At 38.2% G+C, this 12,835-nt stretch overlaps 1 protein-coding gene across 1 annotated transcript in view; it reads left to right on the top strand.

Moving 5' to 3' along the window:
- P3h2 (prolyl 3-hydroxylase 2) overlaps positions 1-12,835 on the top strand; it is a 128,390-nt gene that overhangs the window by 96,454 nt on the left and 19,101 nt on the right. Inside the window, exons 3-8 of the mRNA XM_034515786.2 lie at positions 538-727; positions 6,241-6,372; positions 8,091-8,233; positions 8,572-8,661; positions 10,435-10,475; positions 11,711-11,805. Of these exons, the coding sequence (XP_034371677.1) occupies positions 538-727; positions 6,241-6,372; positions 8,091-8,233; positions 8,572-8,661; positions 10,435-10,475; positions 11,711-11,805 (691 nt within the window). The remainder of the gene's footprint in view (positions 1-537; positions 728-6,240; positions 6,373-8,090; positions 8,234-8,571; positions 8,662-10,434; positions 10,476-11,710; positions 11,806-12,835) is intronic.

Below are 12,835 nucleotides of genomic sequence, written 5' to 3'. Positions count from 1 at the left end.
TTCCCAGCTTCCAATCTCAATAATTTTTCCTTATACTTGAAGTTTTCAATTCAGAGTTTGAAAATGCCTCAGAATTGTTCTTACAATAACATATCATTTGAAATCACATGTGGAAAAACGTTTGACTCCCTCCCCTAGTTTTTTTGATATCAGCATTCTCAACTTGTTACCTCCAATATTACTACTGAGAAGAATGATAAACATCTTATAAGGAAGATTTAATAGAGCAAGATATGGAAGTGATGGCACTTCTAACCATATTTAATACCCCATTACTGTGCTGTGTTTTCCTTACAGTAGAGAGACTATGCAATATGCTCCACGTATGTGCAGAAAGAAAGTGGATTGATTACCACTATCATATTCCAATGATGCTATAGGCTCCCTTTCTTACATTTGTTTGACATAGGAGAGTCACAGTGAACTGACCAGTGAAACCTGGCACTATCTTCTGCAGCACGAAATTCTGCTCTCACCTTCCCAGGTCTGTGTAGATATCACTCTTTACAAACAAAACCTTGTCTTTGTCTTTTGCAGGAGAGCTACAATGCTGGAGTTAAACACTATGAGGCTGATGACTTTGAAGCAGCTATTAAGTACTTTGAACAAGCTTTACGAGAATATTTCAATGAAGACATGGAGTGCCGTGCTCTATGCGAGGGGCCTCAGAGATTTGAGGAATATGAGTACTTAAGGTATAAAGGTGGCCTTTATGAGGCAATCGCAGGTAAAGCTTGTTTTTGTTCCTTGATTGCTTACTCCAAAGTGCTATATACATGTGAATATTCTGAAAATGCAGTGCATATTAGTAACTATTGTAAAATGTTAAAGATTTCATGGGTTTATTCTACCCTGTCTTCTGTTGCTAACTTTTATAGTTAAAATTTTGACTATTTCCCTTCGTAATCTCTTCTGAGTTTGCTCTTAATTGCACATTTATTTCATCAACATAAATAGGAAATTACTATAAGTATTTCTTTTCAACATATTGCTTTTTATTTTATTTTCTGCTTACCAACAAATTTGTGGACTTCTCATGTAAGTACATGTGGACTGACTTTTTTGTATGTAGTGGTTAGATAACACCCATGATATGGGGGCACCATCATTTTAAATGTTAGCCTTTACTACACACAGCGGAAAGGGTTGCAGTTTTTCATTATTGTAAGTAATATGGAAGTAAAGCCTTCAGCATATTCTCGTGCAATTAATTGGCTTATTATACTTGAGGATGTTATTTAAAATAGTGGGCAGTGTGTGTAATATCCATGAGTTGCTGATACTGGGTAACTAGCCTTTTATTGGAAGAAGTAGTTATCTGTATACACCATATTTAAAAGCAACTTATTTGTATTAACAATATAAATAAAAAAATTAAATAGTAAAAATACAATTTTCAGGGGAAACTTTAGGACTGTGTATATATATAGTACAGGAGATACAGAGTGCTTTCATAAAAAAAACAAAAGGCAGGAGCAAGTGGAAATGCTCATAACATTGTGCTAAAACTCTATCCATACTTTTACTTCTTATCAGGGGATTCAAGCTTCACTAAGTTGCCCAGGCTGGCATTGAACTCCCTCTAGCACTTTTTAGCAGGCATTGATTCTACAATCTTCCTGCCACAGCCCTCCAAGTAGCTGAGATGAAGGGTTTCTGGCATGAGGCCATGGCTCATTCTTCGCTTACATCTCCAGTCAGTGAAGTGGAAAGTTGGATGTCCCATTCCTTGGGGATTACAAAGGAGGCAACCTCTCATGGGAAGCAGTGGCCCCTGAAGGGTCCTTATGGCTAAAGGGCTCTTGATGTGTCTCCTCTCTTGGCTCAGCTGGCCACAGCAGTACAGGCAAGCCTACAAGTACAGGAGCATACTTTTCTGTGGCTGTGTTTTAGAGGCTAGCATGGAGAAGACTTGAGGAGACCTCTATACAGGCAAAACACCATGTACATGGTGGATTTTCACTGAATCTCAGAGTCTGAGTGTGTCTAGATATTCTCCAGCTGTCAGCACACAGGTATTAGATGCTGCTTGGTGAGGAGGGGTACAAAACTTGTGTTGGGTTTTGATTTTGATGTTCTGTTTTTAGTTTAATTTTTTGACACTTTTGTATATTTAGCTAGTGATGTTTTAGTCATTTTTTGCTGTCCATTCTATCTATTATACTATTTTCTTCTACAACTGAAGCCCTTCTTCTCAATGGGTCCCCCTCCTACTTCTTATCAATGTGTGTGTGGTCCAATGATTTTAACTAGAGTTTCTTGCTGGAACATGAATGGAATGTCACTTTCTTGAGAAGGATGTTTTTCCTGGTGGCTTTACTAAGATGAAACCCCCTTACACCCAACAACCGTTAACCACCACTGTCCTCATGGGCGCCTCCTCCAACCTTGGTGAAGTTTTGAGGAGCCTAGTGTTGGGCAAATCTTGTGCAAATAAACACAGCCACAGTGAGTTGATACATACATTGGCTATGTCATTTCCTGAAACCATCTGTTTTTAACTCCACTTCTCCCCAATCTGTGTTTCTTACATTCTTTCTGACATCTTCCACCCCCTCCATGATGTTTCAAGAGCCTTGGAGGGTTTGTAGAACTCTGCCACATACAGACTAGCACCCCATATTTGCCCACTCATGGGCTGCTTCATAAACTGCTGCTCCACCATAACAAGATCTGTGAAGAAAGCTGGGTGCAGTACTAGCCCTTGGATAGAAACCCTTGGATAGTATTTAGAAGGCACTTTGACAAAACATTGTGGCAATCTAGTAGGTTCAATTCTGGTAGGAATTCTACCTGGGCCTGTCGTCTCCCCAGCCAAAGGCTGGTTTTACTGTTTCTGGAGATATCACAAGGGCCTAAAGCGTGCTGATCTTTCTCACACAGATCTGCATCTCTGTGTGCTGCACAGATAACTCACTGAAGAGACGCTGCTCTTCTTATATGAGGAATTGGTTGATGTGCTATGGCTGGAAACAATCTGAAAATCGGACCCAGACTTCTTAAAATGGACAGCTAGTACTTTCAACGTCAACATAATTAAAACCCAAATAAACAGTGACTTATTTAATAACAAACTTTTTTTTTTTTAAAATACGTGTTGATGACCTATTATGTTCCAAGACATGAAAAACAATGTTCAGTTGTATTGGAAAGTACTAAAGCCAGTTTGCTCTTCTAATTCCAAAGTGTCCTTATTTCTCCACAAAGCACCTACCAAATCCGAGGAAGTTGCTTGTCAATCTGACATCTTCCTCAACACTTATTTGTTGCCAAACTTTGACAAATGGTTCTTTCACATGGCACTTTACACTTACCAGTCTTCCCATGTGCCATGGCTTAAATCGAAACTGTGATTTAACTAAGCCCCCGTGACTACTTCCTTCCTGGTCATGTGTGCAATGTAGATTGAGCTCCAATACAGAGCCCACATTCTGTACAAACAGAGCTATTGTACATAAACTCCCTCCCGTCGTGGCTTTCATTCCACTTGGCTTTAAGGACTTTCAGTATGTAACACATTCTTTCTTCATTCCTGCCTTCCTAAGTTATTTGAATTCACTGGATGAGCCACTCACTCTCCTTCCCATTGCAAACATTTAGGGTGTTTTCTGCTATCGCTTGGCTGGTGTTCTAACTTTTTCAGTGCTCAATCTTCAGCAAATCCCTTAGCTACTTAATAAATATTGGCTAAACAAATGTGTTGGTGAAGGCAAGAATAAAGGATGTGATATATACACCCATAACTATGCACAGATCAATGTGTTAGTAATTCCTTGTGCCTGGGATAATGTCAGCCATAAATAAAGGTGGATTGTTTTTAGAAGCTAATTAGAGAACAGCTACAAAGTATAAACTAGAATCAATATGTCTATTACAATCAAAATCATTACATTAAATTATCACCCTATAAAGAGCTTTGTTACCCAACGTAAATTTAAGTTGCCTAAAATCAGTATATTTTGTATGAGTTATTTTGAGGATTTATTTCCAAAAGTTTTGTTTCCTTGGACAGCTGATATTTTTAACTCCTCAGTATTTCTGTGGGTATTAAAGGCGATTCATTTCAATGTCAATTTTGTGTGTCATTTACAGTGTAATTGATGTTATTTCCCTCAATACACAGTCTTTGGCAAGAGGAATGAGCTAACCTTTTCTTTATTGTATCTAGCAGTTTACTGTGCTGTGTTTTTATGGGGTGATGTGCCCTACCCCTGTCACATTGTCTCAGCACCTGCGCTGTCTGTGGCCATGGAATAGTTTTGGCAAATGATGTAGATCCTGTTACTGAAATTAATCTCTGTGGGTTGGGATTTAGTGTTGGTCAAGTTAACATTACCCATTGGCTGCTGGGAAAGGATAGATAAACGGACAAGACAGATCCACACTCAGTGTCTTTGACTCGTACTTACCACAACCAGCATCCTGTCTCTCAGAAAGAAAAAAGAAAATAGAAAGCTGATGAAATAAATCATAGTATCTCTAGTCCCAGTCAATTTTCCAACAGTTGCAGTAAGATCTCATGGAAAGCAGAAGCATGCTCAGTTTATTGTAGCAAAAACCTAAAAGTATTCCCACACACTTGTCCTTAACCTCCAATACATTAAAAATGCATCAATTGCACAATGATATTGAAGGGAAAAGAATACAACAAATAAGACTAATATGACAACTTTCACTGTGCAAATGCTTGTCTGACTCAGATGACCTCAATTAGGAGTTAAGTTGGTACGTACAGTAGAGACTGTATTAGAAAAACCATAATGCTTGAATAGTAGACTTCAGAGAGACTTAATGTCGGAGGAAAGTGCAAACAACCACTTGGTGCTGATTTCCCATAGTCGGCTCTGTTTGTGCAGCCAAGGGTATCTTGGTTGCTCTTATTTTCTGTTTATATCTGGTTTGACAATATATTCCTGCAGATTTTGAGTTGTTGGTAGGTACATTGTTACCTTTCCCTTTTCCTGTCACTTGACATTAGCTGAAACAGGTTTGAAGGCAAAGAAGATTTCGGTCTATGTAGTCTCCAGTTGGCTGTCCATTGTTCCCCTAAGATATGAAACATAGCTCTTGATTTATTCCTAACTTTCTGACTGTACATGTAGACCTCATCATCTCTGCCCATCTTCAACCAGTGGAAAAATGTGGTGGAGTTTGGTGTTGAAAATCTGTTAGCTGTTCTACGTGGGCTCAAGTTAGCCAGGTTATAGAAAATGTTGGCCTCCACCCTCCAAATGATCTTTTCCTTCCTGTGTCCTGACCTCAGTCTGCAAGGTTTCCCAGATCCAAGAAGAATTCTGACTAAACAGAGGACCTGTTGAAAGAGGCAGTTGTGGCCAATTAAATTGTGTAGCCATGAGGTCAAGTGACTTTCTCAATCCCCAGGAGCCCACTCTGCCCAAGCATGAAAGAAGCATTCTCTCCCTAGAAAATATTCCCTCCATCTTGCGATAGAATTCAAAGTTAGGCAAAGAGGAAGAAGAAATTTCCCTGTGACATTAGCTGTTGGTTTTTTTCAGCTCTTGCCTTGACAAAATAGAGCTGAGAGCTCTGGGGCTTGGAATCCTCTGCACTTCAGCATCTTTGTTAGTTTAAATGAGAACAGCAACCACAGAATTGAGCGCAAGGAGGAAGTGTTTATTCGAATTCTTCAGCTGTCATCCTTTCTGCCATTTTGCCACTCTCTGTCCCTACAGTATCCCACGTATTAGAATATGCAGCATTAGGCAAGATCCTGATCTATAATTGCGTAGTATAAGGTTCTGAGGAATACCTATAGGAAATACCATTTTACTTCCTCATTTAGAAAGATGTTGCCTGGGAAAGGGAGTTTGGGTCCTCCTTTCACCTGCTGAGCTTTCTGCATGCTGCATGTTCCATCTCTGAATGGCTTCTAAACATTCATAGGAGGTAAAAATCTGATCTCAATTCCAGGGTATCTCAGACATTCTGAAGTGTTCAAAGCTCTAAGTGTCTAGTGATGACGTCCACACTTAGCCTTACGCACAGGAAGCCTGTCATACTTTGGTGGTTTGGGACCAAGTGTTGTCAAGTGATCATTGAGAAAATGATGTCACTGTCTGTATGAGGTTTTCAGGCTAGGAGATGATAATACAGAGAGAGTTCTCTTCTCTCTTTCTCCGAGTGTGGTGTGGTAAATAAAGCGAGCGCTATAGAAGTGCTGCCCTGACTAAGGTATGATCTCAGCAGCTGGAGAACTCCTCTCTCTCTCTTGCCTTCCAGATCACTACATTCAGGTTCTTGTCTGTCAGCATGAGTGTGTGAGGGAACTCGCCACCCGCCCAGGCCGCCTCTCACCAATCGAGAACTTTCTTCCCTTGCATTACGACTACCTCCAGTTTGCCTACTACAGAGGTAAAGTGGGGGTCATCCATGAAAATCCTTGGGGGCTCTCCACCATTGTATGCATCTGGCCAGCATCCAGACTTCTGCTTTCTTTCATTTCATCACCAAAGCAGCACAGGCTTATGTGGATTTTGGTTATTTTTCCCCATAAAATTGGGCTGCAGCTCAGAGCAAGGCAGGAGGACACTAACAATGGTTGAAGCACAGGATTTCCTGTGTTAACATCATAAAACGTACACTAGACTCGCCAATTTTCTTTTTCTTTTTCTTTTTCAACCTAAGATGCTTTTTCAACACATTTTTAGTAGGACTGTGTTACAGCACCAATGCTATTGAATACGCCTCCCTGTCAGTACCCACAGCCACATTCATGTCCTACACCAAGATTCTTATGCTTGCAAAATTCTATACATAAACAAAAACAATCACAGAATTTTCCTTCTTCTTTTATGTGAAGACAGCATTATTTATACTATTTTTTGTATCTTTTGTTTTACTTAGTATTTGCCAGATGACGTTTACTAAGTTAAACATAGAAATTTATCATTTTGCGGGCCAAATTTAAATTCTAGTTATTGTTTAACTTAGATGAGTACAGAGAGACCGTCCTGTTCTTTCTTACTTTATGCATGCATATCATTGTATTTAACTTATTTTATGCATCTTCTTATTGAGGGACGGTTGTGTTGTTGGTAATCTTTTGTGACTGCAGTGACCTTTCAAGTGGATAATACTTTCCACATGTCTGTGCATATTTATATACATATTTCTAAGGATAAGTATCTGGAGGGTCATTTACTGGGTCAAATAGTTTATTCATTTGTAGTTTTGATTCACATTGCCAAATTTTCCACCCATATGGACTGTATTTCCCACTGTTCATCATCAGAATATATTATAAAATGTTTAGATACCCCACCATCCCCTAGGTAAAGTTTGGCAATTCAAAATAGCTTTAGTTTCCTTTTTTATTGAAGAGGACATATTGAATATTCTCTCTTATACTTAAAAGCAATTGATAGTATTTGGACCACCTAAGTTACTGTGATGTCCACATCTTCACTTTGTGGAGAAGTGACTGGCTGCTTGACAGGGATGATTTCTTAGCTCAATGCACTTCTTGTTATTTATCACTGTCTTCAGCATTGGTGCCTTTCATCAGGTCAGCCATAAAGAAATATTTTTCTTTTAACGTGATGATGATGACGATGATGATGATGATGATGATGATTCAGACCATTTTAAAATTGCTTTGGCAAACTCCCTCCTTTTCCAAGGGTGCAGTGTTTTTCATTGTCCTGGCGCTGTGACAGTGATAATTCATGTGCACAGCATGACCAATGAATGCAAAGTAGGTAAGCCAGCTGCTTATTATCATCAACGTATTAGAAACCCATGCTCAGAATATTTACATAGGCTACACAGTACAGTTAATTCACACAATTTTGCTGTAGTGTTCCAGAAATTACCAATAAGCCTTTTCTGATAGAGATTTTGGAGGATTTCTGCAAAGGGCTCAGCACCAAAGCAACCAGAGTTCCTCCCATCTACATACCGGAAATCATGGCTGACCTTCTGTGTAAATGCTTCTGACCTTTTTGCTCAACCTTAGTTTGTGCCCGTTTATTGTGATCAATGCTGACATCAGGAGACACATGCAAGTCTCCCTCTGAAGTCATGTGGGCAGATCTGGCTGATTCAAATGTGGCAACACCTTGTTTCTCCAGTTGGTGAATATGTGAAAGCCTTGGAGTGTGCCAAAGCCTACCTGATGTGCCATCCAGACGACGAGGATGTCCTGGACAACGTAGATTTTTATGAGAGTCTGCTGGATGACAGCACTGACCCAGCGTCCATTGAGGCCCGAGAGGTGAGACCAGAGTTCGGAGAGAAATCTCTTTAAACTACAGTGTGTTTCAGGTAGAACTGATTAAAAACAAACAATGACAAAAATAAGCACTATCATTATTATTATTAAGGACACATCGAGATTTATTGGCTGTTCTAGCTCTTAATTCTTTCATTTTTTTGTACCGGAAGTGCGTATTTCTGATTGGTGCTATCTTGTGACAAACCTGTTGCCAAGGGGACCACATTTGCAACTCTGATCTTTATGTTTGCTCACTGACTATTATAACGAAAAGTTCCACTCGAGCATCTATCATATTTCTTAGCTGTTATTTAAACATGAATTCTATTTCATTCTAGGATTTAACAGCGTTTGTCAAACGTCATACACTTGAAGCTGAGCTGATCAAGTCAGCTGCAGAGGGCCTGGGATTTTCATATGCTGAACCGGTAAGAATGAAGCAAGAAAAGGAGCTGTTACTTAAAATCTTTTTTTTTTTTTTAAATAACTTATTTAATTTCATTTCATGTGCATTGATGTGTGGGTGTCAGATCCCTTGAAACTGAAGTTATAGACAGCTACGAGCTGCCATATGGGTGCTGGGAATCGAACCCAGGTCCTTTGGAAGAGCAGACAGAGCTCTTAACCATTAAGAGCAGGGAAGGGAGATTACAACGGAGATATTAAGTGAACAAATTAATTAATTAATTTAAAAAATAAATAAGAAAGCTTGAACAAATAATAACACTAACCTTCAAAAGATCTTCTTAGTGGATATTTAAATATTAATGCACCATCCACATTAGTGGAAGAGTCTAATCAACTCTCTAAATTAATAACCAATTGAAAGAAGCCTTTACATTATACAGGTGATGAACTTGAAAAGATTTTGATAGATTCCCATGATGCTGAGGTCCAAAGTCAAAACCAAATATTTTGTGCATGATTCATTTGTCTATCTTGCTTTAGTTTTCTAATGTTTAGATGTAATTTTTTAAATATTTTTAATGGACGCCATTCTTTAAACAATGTAACATGTCTTCAGAAACCACTGGCTCAGTCATGAGTCAGCCTCTGTACTGTCCTTTCTCTGCTTCCTGTATTGTCCTCTGATCAGCCTGTGAAACGGCACCCTTTGAAGACCTCATCTGTGTTATAGATAAATGCATGTTTTTGTTTTAATTTAATGAGATACTTACCTGATTCTTCCCGTTGTTAAGGATTTAAAGTATTTTGGCTATGTAGATGGAATTAATTATGATTAATCTTTTGATGTTTCTATTATTTCTGATTTCTCTCAAATATACATAGTCCAGGGAGCATTGTTATTAAACTAGTACCTTCAAATAAATCCCAAGTGTGGACTCACTTTGCATGAAAAATACAAAGTCTGGGAGTTCTTGAAACTTAATTTCTTTTCTAAAGAAAATGTTTCTGGTACTTTCCTTGTTTATAGTGACATAGTAAAGTACCAATTTACCAACCTTACAAGAGGAGAAGCATCCACACTCCTCATATGTATTAAGTGTCAATTGCTGTATCATTGCTATTTTAACTTCTATTTTTCTGATGGCAGTTTATATTATTTTCTCCTTTTCACATATTATTTTTTCTCTTTGAATTACCTAGGTATAGGTTATTCAAATTATCTATTGATTACTAAACGTTTTATGCAACATTCTTATTAATGTATTGATGAAATCATTAATTACAATATATTTTAATTGGTTCTTAATTATGGCTTATTGGCAGCAAAATACTTTTTAAAATTAAGGTAATATTTCTGGTTTAATACTTATATTTGTTCCTACTTAGTATTTTGAAGAATTGTGTTTTCCCAGGAGACCCCAAAATGTAACACCCACTTCATGGTTCTGTACAGATAATTAATCCGGCTTGATTTCTTTGTTCAAGTTGTAGGCATGATTCACAAAAACACTTCCACTGAAGGATCTTTGAAGCCCTTTCTGTTATCAGATTTCAAGTCTCTATCCAGAACCAAAGGATCAAGCACCTAAGTCATTCCATATGGTCTTTCGATTCATTTGTTATCCATGGCACCTTTGGCAAAATTTCATCAACCTTCTCTTCATCAATATATAGTATAAGTTTCTGAATATTGTAGGTCTTTTAAGTATTTTCTTAGGAGTACTTTAAATTTTTTTATTACTATAAATGGCATTTTGGTAATAAATGTATACCTTTTCTTCAACCGTAAACAGAATTACTGGGTCAGCTATGGAGGACGGCAGGATGAGAACCGGTGAGTCCTCCATTTGCAAAACAGACTACAGTGAGATGGGATGCTCAGAGTGGGAGTAGGTGCCAGGAACTCAACTCCAGTAGATTAGAGAAAGCTATGGAATTATGGCCTTCGGGTTGCATGTTAGAAGCTGTGTCCTGGACCCAGGTCTCCCACTCACTTCTCTATGGTTTTGAGGAATGACTTTTCTCCTGTGTGTGAAGACTCTTTCTTAAAATGAAGAAGCCCAAGAGTTCTCCAAATGCTAATTTTTCATGATTACCCACTGTACAGAGCTGGATGCTATTTTTATTAACAAATTTTATAAAATCTGCTTTTCAAAATGCTTTTGGTTATTTGAGATTTTCATACAACACATTTTGGTCATATTCAAAATTTGCCTGTCAGTGGTAAATTCCTTTACTATATCATTTAAAAATCAAGGTCAGAAAGGTTTCTGTATAGTTAAATATGTGTTATTACTAAACAAATTGAAACTAAGAGAACCCATTTTTCATATAATCAAAGTCAACTCCCACTTGTTTTTAAATAACTCACGCTTATCTCATGTTTCAGTTGCCTGTTTGGGATCACACAGTCCAGTCAACCAATTTTCCAATTGAGAAAGGTCATATCAATGGAAGGGACGCCTGTCAATGGAAGTCACTAGCTTATGGTTTTGCCACAGTAAACTGGAAGGTTCAGGTCTTAGAATCTTGCAATCAGCCCTTGGGTGACATAATATGACTGGGAGAGAATCAAGGATATATAGGAGTGTTTGGATGTACCAAGTCTGTGTAGATTGAAAGACTATCTACTATCAGTAGTGCATTTGCAAAGCTTGACACAAACTGTGTCTTTCTACTCAGAATAATCAAGAACCAACTATTACATTAGGACATGGTTTATCTCCACTTGAGCATTATTCACTGATACCGTCCATGTTCAAGAACAGTAGAACATGGAGAATTAGGGAGGTACACACAATCATTTTTCCTGTTTTTTGGAACAATAGACTGATATGAACGGAGGGATCTAATTGTAATAAAAGTTGCAAGAAAAGACTTAAAGAAAAACACAGCATTTGGAGAAAGCTGAGAGACCAACACAAAGGCACGACATAGAATTTGATTTAGAAAGATAGGTGAATTACCGTTCAGCAATTCAGAATCAAAGCCTATGTAAATACAGTATTTTTGCCTTGGGGAAATTTAATTTAATGAGAAATTTCAGTCTCAACTTTTTTGAATGGACAGAGTCCCTTCAGGAGTGAATATGGATGGGACAGAAGTTTATGGGTTGTCAATGAGGAAGAAGTCACCACCCAAAATAGGTCGGGACCTAAGAGAAGGTAAGTACTTGCAAGCTTTTATCTCTGTAAGGATCAAGGAAGAGGGTGAGGTGGGAAAATCCTTCAAGAGATTGAGGTCGAACCCATTTCTCTGTAAGATTAAGACTACATCTGCCAATGAAATCAATACTTCACCACAAGAAGGCCTCAGATCTCTGTATCATTGGAAAAGTGTTTCCATATACTCCTTCCATCATTTGAATTAGACAGGGACTGTGTGGTCTTCCCCATTCTCAGCTGAATACTTGAGAGACAGAGAGGTCACTAGACTTATTTCTGTTGCCCAGCCAGTGAGTGAGTGCTAGATAGTGTGGGATAGTCTGCATATCCAAGGATCTTGGAGAAGATATATGTCGTGTGGGACCTTAGGATGGTTCATCTAAGACACTTAATATAGATTCAAGCGAGGCTTTGAATAAAAATAAATTTTATTCATACAATATGTATGACATGGTAGATATTTGATGCTGGGCCTTGGGCATGCTGTGTAAGTAGCCTAAATCTGATCTACAACACCAGCCTAAAGATATTACACAGTGATTTATAGGGTTGTGTAGAGAGTCTGTCTAGTGGGTAAAACAAGTGGGATACAGGCATAGAAATAAGAAGAGAATGCTGTGTGCCTGGTCACAGAACAAGAGAATTAGTGGAATTATAGAGTACTGACCAAAGCAGTTTTTACATAGTCAAGCCTCATTATAATAATACACTGTTAGCAAGAATACCACTGACAATATTACCAGTACTTCTTAACACCTGTTATTCTCCAAGCAAACTCATGTAGCCTTCATTTTCATAGTAACCGTTTCTCACAAGCGGCTATTTAGTAACTTCTCCAATGTGTCATAACACGTGACATCAGGCAAGCTCTTGAACCAGATGATCACGTTTTCTTCTACACCTACTTCATTGATTTTACATAATTATATCTAAAATATAGCATAAAGTGTAAGCCATATGGACAAAATACAGGTATAAGTATATGCAAGGATTAGTCCCAGGACTGACCCTATCTTAAGGATATCAGAGT

Source organism: Arvicanthis niloticus, chromosome 12 (assembly GCF_011762505.2).
Source record: "Arvicanthis niloticus isolate mArvNil1 chromosome 12, mArvNil1.pat.X, whole genome shotgun sequence".
NCBI lineage: Eukaryota > Metazoa > Chordata > Mammalia > Rodentia > Muridae > Arvicanthis > Arvicanthis niloticus.
The sequence above is the reverse complement of the archived record's forward strand: the minus strand, read 5'-3'. Positions and strand labels throughout refer to the sequence as shown.